Genomic DNA, 15,786 nt, shown 5'->3' with positions numbered 1-15,786 from the left:
TCGGCTTTTCATTGCACCTGTCCTGACATCCTGCCTGTCTGTCAAACTGGTTGCTTGATTTTTATCTGCTTCTTTTTGATAAAGGTGTCATGCCTTGATCATTAGTATATTTTGTTAACGGAGATTTCTCAAATATGTTAATAAAGGCTCTTTAATGTAATCCTTATGTTCAGTGACTGAGACATGAATATCAAATGATGAAATGTCAAACTTGTGTGACATAAGGATGGACACCTTATAATACAAAAACACTTTATTATTGGGGGTTGGAATCCATCATAACACAACAAAAATACTGTATTTGACCCCAAAATAACCTTCTATACTAACTTTGAGAGTAAAACACAACCTTGATGGGTAAACATGACGTCAAATCACTTCAAATAACATCACAATCAGATTGTATAACCCAAAAAATTCTGAAGTCTTGATATTGTGAGAATAAAGTTGTATCATTACCAGAATATAAAGTCAAACCACATCAAACATCCAGCAAAATTGCGAACAAATTGACCGATCACAATTTCCCGGATCAAAAACTCATATGCATATCATTAAAACACAAACAGTGCATCTTTGCTTTGGTAAAAGGTAGACAGTGAGTTAGAACCAAATTTTCCCCAAGAGAAACTGCGCCATTACAATGTACGGCAGGCTGTGGGATGGTTGTTCAAGGACTGCTTTCAAAAAGCAAAGAAGTGAAAAACACTAATTTGCTGCAGGAGAAAAGATGTGTAATATGTGTTTCCATAAAATTTTGCCTGTTGGTTATCTATTTGACATTTGTGTGTTTCTAAGTAAGTGTCTTACTGATGGGGAGTTCAGTGGGTCGCTCCACCACAGATGGTCTCTTCAGAGCAGGTTTGAGGGGCTTCTGAGGAACTGGACGGGTGGGACTGAAGGAGGACTCCTCAGTGGAGATCTAAAAACACATGTACACACAAATTCTAATCAAGTAACTTTTTGTCTTTTGTACTGGTAGAGAAAACAGGCAATTAATCTATTGTAATCTATTCTATTCACCCCAACATAACCCAAGCAATCAAAGCTGAAAGCTTGATGTTTATACTGAAAAAACAACAACATTTGAAGTATTGGGCTCCCAGTGTCAGACCCCACAAATGTAGATGAACAAGTAAAATATGTCCACACACACACACACACACACACACACAAAACTCTCCACTCCCGGTAAAGAGATCAAGTGCGCTTTCTTGTGCAGTGGACTCATTAGACAAATGGATGTACTTCCAGGAAGTGATGAAATGGAGATAAATTGAAAGGGAAAAAAAAAATCAAACCAAGAAGAAAAAGCCCAAGGACAAAAAAGACATGATACCAGTGAGAGTTCAGAGCTAAAACCAGGGTTGACTTTTCATGACCTAAAAATGAATGAATGTTTCTTTGAGATAGCTGAGTATTCCAGCTTCATCCAGCTTGAGGTTCTTCATACCTACAAGATCATTTTTTTGAAACTGTATTTTCTATTAGGCCAAAAAAATAAAACAACAAAATTTACTAATGAAGATATAGAAAGGATGTCACAAAAATTCCTCCCATATTAAGAATATGCATCCTTAAAAAAAGTGGGCGTCACTTTTGGTCTAAATTGGAAGGACAGCTTGGTGTCGGTATTCTGTCTCTGGCCTGAAACACATGGGCTCCATCCCAGACGCGTAAACAATTAGAGCACCTAAAATGATCACATCCTTTGGGCAAGTCATGGTAGTTACTACAAAAGATACCAACTTCTTTTTCTCACATCATGTGACAATGTAGGCCTCCAGGCAATAAATTATGTAGGACGTGCTTTTTGTTATCGTGACACAAAACCTTATTGTGGCTATATTTCTTTTATAAAAAAGCTTAATGTGAGTGCATTTGAGGTGGCTCTGCAAATAAACTTAGTAGACAGCAAAAAGCATCGATTGTCTTGACAGCTAATCTAAAACTTCCTACCTGGAAGCGGACTTCCTGACTGGCTCGCTGGCTGCCATCCTCACTCCCGGGGTTGGACACAACAGACAGACGCTTCTTCTCTGCTGCACTTCGATCTCTGATGTACTCTAACCGCCTAAGGCGACCAAGCTGCTGAGAGAGTAGAGACTGAAGCTGGGCACGCTCAATGGAGCCCAAGAGGATCATTGACTCTGGAAGAGAGAGAGCAGGGGATGCAATTATTAAATAGGTGAAGGCACAAAGAGGAGGGGAAAAGAAGAGGAAGAAAGGAATTTGGTGGAGAAGCACAATGAAAAGAAAGGAGGAAGGAAACAGCTGGAAAGATGAGGGGAGTGTTTGCACCAGGACAGGGAAATGTGTGAGGCTAGGGGTGGTAGAAGAGAAAAACAGGAGAGGAAAAAGAAATAAACACTTAGGAAAAGTCAAGAGGAGAATGAAGGAGGAAGAGGAGATAGTGGAGATGAGAGAGAGGAAAGCTGGAGGGGCAGATAATAAATACAATAAAAAAATAAAGATAATAAAAGTTGTGTTAGGAGGATAGAGACAGCATACTGCAGGAGATCCCAAACACTTGTTGCAGCACTGCAGAGCTCAACAGAGTTACATAATAGGAATGTGCTGAGCGTGTATTGTTGTGTGTGTGCTGTGTGTGTGTGTGTGTGTGTGTGTGTTGCTTACTTTAAGTAATTGCCTTTTTGAGAGTACGTGCTGATTATCTATTTGGCTAAATGCTGCAGCTAATTGTTCCTGCATGATTGCATAATTGAGACAGTGCTGGAATACTAAATTTACACTTCAGTGAGGTGACACCATCAGCAAGCTGTATCTAGGCAAGTTTGTCAATCAATCACATCAATGAGCACGCCACCAAGGTCATCGGAATGTGTGTTTGTGCAGACTGTAGTGGATGCTCCATTTGCCTGCATCAGCAACATCCGACAAACATATCAATATCAAGTTTGACACAAGACTGTCCTGATATTGATGCAGACTGATATATTTACTACATCACACTAAATATCTCCTTATTTTTTACATTCTGAAGACATTAGAAAGAGTGAGGTTAACAGAGAGCTGTCGTTTAACACTTGAGTATAGATTATAAATTTACAACTGTAGTTATGACTGCGTGTCTGCGTACTATAATGAACAAACAAATTATATAACAATGTCGGAATTACCAATACTTGCATTATTTTATTCATATAGTAATGAAAACAGAGGGCTTATATAATGATTTAGTAATGACTAAATACTTGGGTCATAATGTATAAAGACTGTGAAAACCTCACTCTAGTAGGAATGACTGCTGGGTGTCCATGCTTGTAATTACATAGTAATAAGTAAGGAGTACTTGTGTAATAAAACAGCAAGAACTACTATGAATTCATGTAACAATGTAGTATTGATTACAGAGGTCATGGGTTACGGGACAGTGAACACACAGCCTTTCATGGTGGCTGATGTGATTCTAGAGTGGTTGATCTGTATAGACACATCAGTATAGTGATGAGTGGTCCCTTGTGTGATAGAGAATGCAACTACAAGCTGGTATCAGTCATGCATGTTGGAAAATATTCTTCTTCTTCTTCTTTTTGAAATAAGAAATGCAAACTTTGCTCTCTGCCTGTGTGTTTGTATCTGTCTCACCAGCTGATTCCACAAGTGCCAGAGTCTTGAGGTGGCCAGTCAGCAGGACATTATGAAGATCTCTGTAGCAGCAGTTAAGTGTGATGTACCGCACATCCCTCACCATGATGTCCTCCACACGGATATTATACTTCCTGAGAGGAGGAAGGGGAGAAACAATAAATCAATCAAATTGGAAAAGGGATATGTCCGCAAAAAACAAACAAACAAAAAAAAAAAACACATGAGAAAATATTTGACATAGAACATCAATTATTTTTCCTAGGTGGTTTAAACATTGCCTACTGATTTTGGCATTTTATTTGGACATTAAACTTTTGACCACACTATTTATGATGATCTGTCATGACAAACCACTGAACAATATTTCCAGCCTCTGTGCAGTCGTAATCACTGAGCTGATTCCGACAGCTCAACCTTCCCTCAGCACGTCGGTCAACCCAATAACACTTGACACTGTCGACATGTCATCAGAATGTTAACGGCGGTGACGGAATGGCGATGTGGACGGAGGGGGGAAATTGTGTAACACTGTGTGAGCAGCTCGTGCCTCAGCAGAATTGTATACCTTGGTACAAGAGTCATCAACACTCAGCTTTCTCTTCCTGCCTGTGCTTGCCAAAATTTGCAAACAAGACAGCAGTTGCATGACGTTTCAGCTGCCAAGCCCTGTCATTGTGCCAGGACACAGGCTCCAGCCAACCACGCTCTCCTTGTTGCAGTGACAACTCAATACATTGACCTCTCTTGAAATGCAAAGTCAATTTGATGACACCCCCCACCCCTAAGCTCAAAACAAAGTTAGACCGAGGTCCTTATAAAGAAAAGGCTTGCGGTCAACACAATTGAACCCATTTGGACATAAAAGTGCCTTGAAAAAGTATTTAGTTCAAAGCCTTTTCAGTTAATAGAAGACGTACATGTATACAATTCCTTTGTTTTTGGTTCATAAAATATTTATTTTTCACTGAAATCAAAAAACAAAATCAAAAATGATGTGGACAGCGAGGTAGCAGATCCAGCAGGATACACAAGACCTGCCTTCCCTCTGAGGCCACATCAATAATCTCTGGCTGGAGGATCCCGAGGCGTTCCAAAGTCAGGATAAGGATATAATCCCATGTCTCCCCCACGCCCATATCCCACCTGGAAAGGTCTAGAAAACTTCCCTTGTCCATGATCTTACTCTGTTGTTCGTGAATCATATTTCATAACCACATGATCTCTGTAGTTTTAATGAAAAGAGTAATGCCTCTGACATTACACAGTGAGGCTTTAAAAAAACCAACCTAGAAATCTGGTAAACTCACATGTGACCATGCTGAATTTTGTCATTATCTTAAATGGCAAAGGCTCAAGGCGCTGCTGTACAACACACTTCCGAGATTACTTGTCAGTCACACAGTGTTATGTGCAAATTCTCTCTTTTTTGGGATTTTTGGAGGGGCAAAGCTTTTCGTTTTGACTAAACAGACCAAATTGGAAAATACAACACATCAGAGGTATTTCATAAATTGAAGAAATGTTGAGTCACAAGTGTTTTCAGTCAGTCTCCAATAGGAAGTACAAAAACAGAAAAAAGAGCTCATCCTCTTTCTCATCTGCAGCCTTTTTAAAATTTTTTCCATGGATCTGAGAGAATAACGTAATGCATGCCTTTGAACAGGCTGCAATTGCTGCCAAGACTTATTTCCCTCAGGATATCGAAGGAAGTTGAGGAAATCAGACTGGTTTCCTGTTAATTGAGCCCTACTCTCCACAACGCCGAGCAATCCATCTGATCAGTTGATGCTTTCTTGGCTTAAATCACGGCTTGTATATATAAGCCACGATAAACAGATGCATGTAAGTTTAGAAAATCCAGATGTATGGATCATCCATATATTGTCTATAGAATAAAGAGATGTAGAGGTTGCTGTGTGTGTGTGTGTGTGTGTGTAAAGGTGTAGATAGGTAAAGAAGGAAGGTGAGGAAGCCAATAAAAGGATGCATGTAATGATCCAGAGAAAATGTTATCCTCTCTTCAACAATTATCCAGCCTACAAGTGGCCATTACGAAATGCTAAGATACACACATTATACCATTGTTTCCACACTTCTCTAAAATGTCCCTCCATCACTGATTGGGGGTGCAACTCCATCAGTTGGAGATTGTTGTTCAGCTTGAATAAAAGACACTCCTGGGAGAGAAGAGACATCTACTGTACATGTTATCTGTTTGTGTGTGTGTGTGTGTGTGTGTGTGTGTGTGTTCACACAAGCTGAGAACTCCAATTCTCTCCTTGTCTGTGTGGGTGTGTGAGCAAATCTACATACCTTCTTCTGTGTGTGTCACACGGCAGCCGTTATACAAGTGTTCCTGTGAGTGTGTGTGTGTGTGCGTGTGTGTGTGTGTGTGTGTGTGTGTGTGTGTGTGTGAGTGGGTGGACGTTGCGTGGGTGTAAGATGGATATTTTCCAGTTTGAGTGAAAAAACACATTTAGCATGGCGGGGGCCACACTACCTACTGCTTCTCATTTCCTCTCCCTCCACTCAGCTATTTATTCTGGTTTTGTATATTGCAGTAACATGACACACACACGCAAAAACACACACACACAAACACATGAATACACGTACACATACACAGGCCACTTCTGACATCTAATACCACATTAACACATTTTCATAGCATATTGAACCACATCATAAGGCAGAGAATGTCATTATTCAATATCATCATAATATTATCATGCTTTTGTACACACACACACACACACACACACACACAAAGAAGATTTCTTACAGTTTATCATGTCTGGCCAGGCAACTTTTAACATTTGGAAAATTTGTTTTTATCACGGAATATCAAGGCTATGTTTGCGTGCTGAATGATGGTGGCGTCAGATTTTAATGATTGTTCTTGCAACAGTTTCTATTTCAATTCACTTGAATTTGTTGAAGCTTCAATCATTCATATTCCAGAACTTGCTTGGAGAGAAATTACAAGTAAATAAGAAATCTTAATATATGGTTGATCAAAATTCAATTCTCCTTTTTTTTTTTTTACCTTGGAACATTAATTATAACTGCAGTGGTGTTATTGTATGTTGGCTACTCAAAGAAATTACTGTGATCTAAAAACACGTTGTCACTCATGAGTACATGTTGAAATTAAGGGTAATATTAGTTATTATTATTGTTACGAAGACAGGTAATATTCCCCCAGTGGACTGGGAACCCGTACAAACATTTATGATAAGCACTGAAGAACAGAACTTTTCATAATTAAGCTAGAGCTCCCACACTGAGTAGAATGACCACATTAGTAGTACTAGCCACAACACCTCTCATCTTGGTTCTTTGCTTGCATTTCCCTGTATTTCAGGTTTAATTATTCATTACTCATTGCATTTTTATACTCTTTATTGTCTCTAACCTTGCTGTTGTATCTATGTTGTGGGACTACCATAATTATTTTATGTAGTATCTGCACAGAAAAACAAAGAAATGCTGCACATTGCCAGAATTGGTCCTATAAATGTGGCTTCCACAATCATTTCTAAATCAATTCTGAACCTGACCTGAGCATTTAATTAGCCTGAGAGCCACGATCAGACCCATAATCCAATAGGCTCAGCGCCACTGCCGCTGCTGTGGAGGCGAGGTGAGATCTTGCTGCACTGGGGTCCGTCAGGTCGCCAGGGGAAATAAATAACTGAGGAATACTGTGGTACATGTAAATTACTGAGAAGAGGCAAACTTAGGCGTTTTCAGTGGGGTTTGTTCTCTAGAGTTTTTGCATGCTTTCGGAAATCAAGTGTACTATGCACAGAGTATAGGTCTTTTTTTTTTGGACAGACATACAAGGGGCAGTGTGTTCACTATCAGTATTTATGTCCCTATTTCTTGAAGCAGTAAAACTATTTTTTTTAAAATTCAATTTAATGTAGAAATGCCTCTAATTATGCTTTTGGAAATTTCACTTCATGTTCTATCTATCAAACAATTGATATTTTGTGCTTTTTAACATAAACTTTTACATTTCATGAAATCTTTAGATTTGTTTATATTCTATAAATCAAATCAAATACTTAGCTCACAAAATAATTTGCATTTGTTGTCACTGGTCAGGCAGACAGAAACCTAAGAACAAAAAAACCTCAGAACAACAAGAAGTTATAGTAAATCTAACAAAGTGAGCAGTTAAAAAGAAATTGAAGACAAGAAAAATACAGCACCGTGGCTGATATTTGTATGGAATAAATAGTTGTAAAACCACACAATTTGTGCCTTTGGTGAATACGCAGATTCTTGAAACATCAGTTCGGCAAACTTGTGGGTTTGTTTAAAAACTAACCCTGTGATTGCTCATCATTTGGCAAAAGAGTCCTTTTTAATGTTGTGTGCAAAAATCGTACAAATTACAAATACGATATCTGGACAAACAGAACCAAAGCTAAAACTATATAACTATATAACTATATATATATAACTATATATATATATATATAACTATATATAACTATATAACTATATATATATATATATATATATATATATATATATATACACACACACACACATATATTTATATTGTAATTATATAAAACTATGTTTGTAGCTGTAATTATTCTGAAGGAAAAAGGAAAAATGTGCATCTACTGTAAATCTGTGTACATGCACATATTCACCATCACATCATTAGCAAAGTGGAGAGAGCAGAGAGACGAGGGGGATGATGGGATGAAGAGGCCGTAGGGTCCTTACAGATAATAAGGCAGACAGAAGAAGAAGAAAGCAGCAGAGGAAGAGGTAGATATAATGAAGAGAAGGATACTGAGGGTCAACTGAGGTGTTGATACTCAAGAAGCAGACAGAGGAGAGGAGGCTCCTCAGGGGTGAACCGCAGACAAACTGAACAGATGGAGCATGTTATGTCATTTATTCTTATTACTCCCAATTTGTGAATGATGCATCCAAACTATTATTTCCATCTAATGATTTGCTAACACCCATAACAATAAACAGTTTCAAACAATCAAATGAAAACTGTGTCGGTGAGGTTTCAGTGAGCTGGGAGGACACCCAGCAGCCGGTAAACCCATTCAGTATTGTGTGCTTGGCATAAATTATTAATAGGAGTGAGGGCTGTGTAATGCTGAGCCACTGAGCCTGCCACCTCCTAACACGCTTTGTCTCTCTGAGAAGCACATTCCACTCTCTGACTCCAGGTGTACCGAATAGTGAGAACACTCACTATTAATAGATAAAACTCATTTTTAAAAGCAAAATTTAAGCCCTTTGCCCCTAACCGTTTACTAAACTTTGGTTATTCACATATTTAGGGCATCCAAGTAGACCAAAAATCATCAGAGTGTGTGGGTGTCTCTATGAGTAACTTCTATTTTAGTGTAACCTGATAAGCACATTTAGCTCTGCACAAAGTGGATGGGCGGAATAAAATAAATGCAGAGGACGCACATTTTTGTTTGCATCAATTTTTACATGTCATATCACGATTTATTGAGTGTGCAGTGTTTCTGTGTGGTGGAGCATTGCGTTGTGTGATAAGGGACAGTGCTACACCGGGGCTAGGGGGTGCTATAGCCCCATCAAAAATCTGTGTAGCCCCAGTTAAGCCCCTCAAGATTTTTATTTAATATTTCACAATATTTTAATTATTTATTTTTTTAAAGTTAAAAATATTAAAAAGTTTACAAGTAGCCACTCTGTTCCAATCCAATCCCCACTTGCATGTTTGTGCTGTGCCTGTATTAATGTGTGTGTTATGTGCGCGAGTGTGTGCGATGAGACAGGAGGGATGGGGGGTGGGTCTTTTTCACGTGTTAGGCTAAGGCTAACTCACCTACAGTCTGTTGCAATGGATGGTTTTGCGATCAAGAAAAAAAGAGTGCAGGTAGAAAATAAAGAGCAAGAGATAGTCTCCCAGTGAGACAAAGAAGAAGAGGGAGATTTGAAAAATGAATCTGACAGAGAAACTCGTGAGCCCGGACCTGAAGGAGCACCAGAGCAGTCCAATGCTGCTGCCTGCTCTACAGGCCCTGATAGCTGCACTGCTGACACCAACACCACTTCCACTGATTTAAGTCAGTCACCTGTTGATGAACCAAGGCGACGTCTTCTTCAGTGTTATCCAGCCACGAAAATTGGACAGCAGGATCGCTACTTATATCGTAGATGGTACGAGGATTACGAACGGCTGGAGTGTTCTATTTCAAAGGACCGTGTTTAGAGACACAAGCCGTGCAACTGCACTTTGTAGCCTATGTTATCAATTTCACTATTAATTTAATTTCTTACATTATGATGTGATCTGAAACAACATTGCCAATGCATTGTTGTTTGTTTTCATTAATTATGCATTTGGAATAATTACACTTGTTGGTGTTGGTGTTGGGGTGGGTGGCCCTTACAAAGGGCCATTCAGTCTCTCTCCCGGTGGAGTGAGAGTCTGGTTCGCGTTGCCAGCAGTATGTCGGACTTGCTCCCAGTGAGGGTTGGACTCTGCCAAGGCTGCCCTTTGTCACCGGTTCTGTTCATAACTTTTATGGACAGAATTTCTAGGCGCAGCCAAGTGGTGGAGGGGGTCGAGTTTGGTGGTGGGAGGATGTCGTCTCTGCCTTTTGCGGATGATGTGGTCCTCTTAGCTCCATCAGGCCACGACCTCTACCTCTTGCTGGGACAGTTTTCAGCCGAATGTGAAGTGGCAGGGATGAGAATTAGCACCTCCAAGTCTAAGGCCATGGTCCTTAGCCGGAAAAATGGCGACCTGCCCACTCCGGGTTGGGGGGGGGGATGCCTCCTGGACGCCTCCCTCGGGAGGTGTTCCAGGCATGTCTGACCAGAAGGAGGCCCCAGGGCCGACCCAGGACACGCTGGAGGGATTATATCTCTCGGCTGGCCTGGGAACACCTCAGAATTCCCCCAGAAGAGCTGGTGGAAGTGACTGGGGAGAGGACAGTCTGGGCTTCCTTGCTGAGACTGCTGCTCCCACGACCCAGACCAACCAGATAAGCGGAGGAGGAGGACGATGACGACGATGACACTTTTTGTCGCATTTTGGATGTATTGTCTGGTTATTGGCAGGTGCAAGGACCCTGTCTGGTGCTGTCCAGTGCTGAATCTGTCACCTTTGCACATGAAACATTTTTGCCATGGTCTTGGTCACTTGTATTAGGCTTAATAATTTTGTTGAATATTCTTTGGCCAAAATCAGTTAAAACGACTTTCATATCGAACATGCTCGTGCTCTATATCATAGCTGCTTTTATTGAAAAAATGAGAACCTTGTTATTAAGTAACAGAAGTCTTGAAAAGTCAATTAAGTCACGTCAATTATTTTCTTCACACCCCCAAATATCGGTCAAATTTCCCCAAAATTCTGGCGCCATACCTAATGTCATTAAACCTCCCTAACTATCTCTGACTTTGACCTCTGTGTTCTGACTTCGATCTTTGACACTGACTTCCATCTCAGAATGACAGACCACTTAAACAGGGCCCTTTCACCTGATGATGCACACAGGTAAGAGGGCATATTTTACTCAGGCCCTTTACTGAGCAGGCATTAAGATGTGTCCTGAGCAATCTAATCATAAGTGGACAGTTAGTCTTCATCCACTTGTGATCGGCTCACAGGACAATAGGAGGATGCATCTTAATGCCAGGTACTACGTAACAAAGGGCCTCAATGAAATCTGAGTCCCATAGCTTGATGTCTGTAGCCTAAACCAACTGTCTTTTTTCCTGGTGTGAGATGAACATTACAGCCTTCAGTGTGCTTACAGCCTTTGTTTGTCTTCATATACTTTCATGCCACTTACAGTTAACATCAAATGGGAACCTGAGGGATTTTTTCTATCCTGGGTCCTATTTTCCTTACTTTTTTAGTCTGAATGAGTGAGGGGAAATAACTATTTTTGAATTTGCTCCTATATAGAGTGAGAGCCCATCTGCCTGCAACCCCAGAGCATACAGCCTAAAATGTGATCCAATGGGCCAACTGGCACTGACAGTCCAACAACCTATAGAAATTGCAAGGTGATCACAGAGCTACATGGCCAGTGTAGACAAATGCATGCAGTGAGTGTCAAGTATATACGTACTCGTGGTGTCCCCAGCCCAGCTCTGGGAGGTAGGGCAGCTTCTTGATCCTGATGATGGAGTCATAGAGAGAGGGCTGCAGGGACTGGGCCACAGCATTGGCCAGGATCACGGCTATCATAACTGGCAGGATGTGTGAGATCTGGCCAGTCAGCTCAAACACAATGACTGCAGTGGAAACGGTGTGGGTGACTGCTCCGGACAAGGCTGCTGCACCTTTGGGTTGATGACAGGACAGTGAGGTGAGTAAAAGAACAAGTAGTGAAACAATTGGTCAGATCAGTGGTTTTCACGGTTGATCCGGACAAATTTAAAGAGCCCTTTGGGGGATTCAAGACCATCCATTTAAATGAAAAAAGTACAATTTCAGGAAGAGTATATATTTTCACAATGACACCACAATAAAAGTTGAGAAATATTGTCGTTTTTCAAATATTATGGTATGTCATCAATACCAAGAACTTTACAACTGAAGAGCTAATGAGATTTCACACTTAGAGCTGCTACTTTTCAAACAGAAATTGCTTTGAGTGCATAAAAATACGACATGAACAATGAATATACAGTGAGTGCAATAAAACATTGGACAAATGGGATTCCCACAAGGGCAGTAGATGAGGTCAGAGCTCATTCATAATGCCATACCAACTTGAATTTTACCAGATATGAAAAAGTTTACTAGAAATGTTGTTTTTGATTATTTGGACAGTATTGTGTATGCAGGATTATTGATCTAGCCTTCAATAACACACTCCTTAAGGTTACTAGTCATCATCACTTTCCTTGACCTGGACCGCCGCCCTCTTTGGTACATACTTTCTGGCCAACAAACCAAATTACCATTCCTCTCCACACAATCTTCTCTCATACACCCATCAGGCAGAAATTCACTTATTCATCGAATTCAACAAAAAACAGAAACCTGACATTTCCAAATCTTTTTTGACCAATAAAGTGTTGTTAAAAGAGCAATACATAAGCTGTTTCAGAACAAACAGCAGCCCGGCAGCCGTCACTGCTCTGGGAGAATGGATGAGTCCGAGCCAAAGAATGAGATGAACAGGAGAAAAAAAAATAAAGCAGAGAACTGAAAGCATTAAAATAAAGTGAAAAGCAGGAGGAGAGCAGAGAGAAACAGATGGTGTTTTGAAAGTCTACAAAGCGAGGTTCCATTGGTCTTTCTCGTAACTTAATTAAGCTATCCTCCTCAGATGAATGCTGCTGCTGCTGCGCCCCTCCTAACATCCTCCTCCATTTAGTCAGTAAAGCTAGCTCGGCTGCCAGATAAAAGAGACTCATCAGAGTGTCAGGCCTGTGAAGGGCTGAGTCATTAGTTTTAGTGCACACACAACAACATCAGCAGCCCCCCCGCTCCCCCCCACTAAAAAATTTAATTAATAAAGAAATAATACAGCCAGTGCCAACCTGCAACAGTTATATAATCAGAGGCAAGGCTGTCAACAAGTAGCACAGCGAAGGGAATCACAGCACTCCATCTCTTTAGACAAACAACATCAGGAAGGATGGAGGTGACGTGGTTGTGAAGGGGCAGGTGTCAGAGAGAGCTGAAATATATCAATTGCTGCTGTCTACGCAATGCTAGCAAGTATTTTCTCATTTTGGGAGACATTGCAATAGATTGATGCACTCGTCTACTAAATTTCCTTTGTAAATTGTTCAAAAAAGTTGTATTTCTTTTCAAGAAGCAGTTTTATGTTCTACCCACCAGCATACACTGCTATTGACAGTACTTTTTTAACGTTGTTGAAAAAGCCAGTCAACTGTGCATCAGCAAAAATGTAGCACATTTACTGAAAAAGAGAAGTGTTTGTGGTATAGAAATGCCTGAGATACGATCGGGGTCATTTAGAAACGCCATCATACATCGGTTTTCAAGAACTCACTAAAATTACTTCTTTAATCTCATAGACAATCGGACAAAATCTCAGTATATTTCAATACATCAGAAGCTGACAAATAAAAAAGTTGCATTTCTTGTTACTCTGACTGCTAGTACTGAAAATCTTGAGTGTGGTTTGCATTGTTAAATTGATGTCAAGTGGAATATCGATATTTCCTGCAGTGGCTCGACAGGAAATCCTCCTTATATTCTCTAGCAAAAGCTTATCTGTTGCTCCAGAGCTGAACAAATCAAGCGCACTGATCATTTCTCTGTTTTACATCAAAATCAAACAAAGCACTTCGCAAGGATTTACTTTAAACATGATTATGAATTAGTCACTGAGATTTGTCTGATAATCACTCGTCTAAAACTGAACTGGAAGAGAAGACAGACTTCTCATTATCACTTGGAGAAACAGAAAAAAAAAACTCGGATTACGCTGACGCGGAGAATAAGACATTACTTTTGTATTTCATTTTATCGGTTGTTTGGAGGAAACACAAATAGGCTATGCGATTCTGATTCTTTTTACTGTCCTATTACATTATTCATCAGGTTGCATTGTTTATTCATACATCTATATAATCTGATCCAGTCTTCACTCACAGAAGCTCTGTGACACTAGATTCAGTCCAACATTTATTCCAGCTGACAGTAAACCTCCTCACACAATTGTTTACCAGATGCACTGGATCAGACCACTTTCAAACACTTTGCAGCAGTATTACAGGCTTACTTTGTCAGCTGGACTCTAAGAAATTTTGAACACATTTTGATAAAAAAAAATAAAAAATAAAAATTGATTTTGTCTCCAATGCTGAGAAATGTTTATCTTGGTTCGTTTTCTGTATGGTGACAATGTACGGTGTAATGTATTCCGGACACACTCGCTGAAATTGAAAGACACCAAAAGGTGTGCACAGTTTCCAGGAAGAAGAGTGTTGCTCAACGGTAGAGCTCAATGCGGGCTGTCCATTTACAGAGGAGCTCTGGTTCTGAAGAACATTTTCAATTCATTTTCACCATATAATTTCAGAAAATCCAAAGTTTTTTATCTAGAATGAAGGCAACCAGTGAGCGGATGAATCATGACCATAAAATATTTGATTTGGCAAAAAAAACAATAAAAGGGAAATGGAGAAGAAGCCCAAATTACAGACTGTGCACATGAACAGAGAACTACTCATCCCATAAGGGGTATATCATATAATATTTCCAGCCGTGTATCATAAAAAAAACAACCCAAAAACAAAAACTAGATTTCATTGCCAACAGACCATTTTTGCTGTTGCTAGCTTACTTGAATATATAAATTATCAATTTATCGAAATGTTCATTACAATGACCTGGATGACTGAAAAAATATGCACAAATACATGAATTATCAATATTTCTCACCTGGAGGGGAAACCATGTTTCTGTAGCCAAGACAAAATCTGTTAACATTTGCATTCTAACAGAATGCTCCACCTATGTCACTAAAACAGGATCCTGAGATCCGATGAGATCACTTCAACTAACACATAGTGAGGTAACACCGAATAGTTGGGAGAGCATAGCTAGTAAGTTAGGATTGGGGCTCCTTTCCCTCTGCCAGAATTGCGTTTGTCATTGTGGAGGAAACGACTAGAAGAGGACAACACAAATAGCCTTTTCTATATCCTCAGGGACAGTGTTAGTAAATTCAAGGAAAACTGACTTTGCTTAACACATGTGATCTCGTGTCATGAAACAGAGGTAATTTTGTACAAGGTCAACAACTGACCAAGAGCAAACACGTGAATGGCTTTTAAGAATAGAAAAATAAAGTAAGCATACTCTGTGACTGATTAATCCACAGTTAGCATGAATGTGTATTTTAACTTACCCACAACAGCATAGCCGCCAGGCACGATGGGGTATATGGTTCCATCCGTGTTAATGCCATCTGGAAACCAGGCCGCCATGCTCTCGCCAACCAGACGGCCAAATGCTGCTCCTAAAGAACATACAAGTGCATGTTGGGCTTAATAGAGGCTCTCATTAATAACGCTGGTGTACTACATTTCCAAGCACTCACATGTTCGGTCCTTAAATATGAAGTTACATGAAAAAGACAACTAATGTGACTCAGTCCACAGGTAACAAACTAGATCTTCCTCTTCCACTACACACAGTTTTGTGAAGAT

The 15,786-nt window shown here is 40.0% G+C and overlaps 1 protein-coding gene across 5 annotated transcripts in view; it reads right to left on the bottom strand.

Annotated features, from left to right (window-relative positions):
- The window catches only part of LOC147254433 (chloride channel protein 2-like), a 192,478-nt gene that overhangs the window by 36,322 nt on the left and 140,370 nt on the right, over positions 1-15,786 (bottom strand). For all 5 annotated transcript variants that reach the window (XM_086216066.1, XM_086216064.1, XM_086216067.1 and 2 more), the window contains 5 exons: positions 15,486-15,596; positions 11,718-11,931; positions 3,610-3,743; positions 1,960-2,150; positions 811-922 (listed from right to left, as the gene is read on the bottom strand). In XM_086216066.1, the coding sequence (XP_086072192.1) occupies positions 811-922; positions 1,960-2,150; positions 3,610-3,743; positions 11,718-11,931; positions 15,486-15,596 (762 nt within the window). The remainder of the gene's footprint in view (positions 1-810; positions 923-1,959; positions 2,151-3,609; positions 3,744-11,717; positions 11,932-15,485; positions 15,597-15,786) is intronic.

Source organism: Aulostomus chinensis, chromosome 10 (assembly GCF_037954235.1).
Source record: "Aulostomus chinensis isolate RoL2024-O1b breed Wild chromosome 10, RoL_Achi_v1.0, whole genome shotgun sequence".
NCBI classification, from domain to species: Eukaryota; Metazoa; Chordata; class Actinopteri; order Syngnathiformes; family Aulostomidae; genus Aulostomus; species Aulostomus chinensis.
Note: the sequence above shows the minus strand (reverse complement) of the source record. Positions and strands in the feature narration are given on the sequence as shown.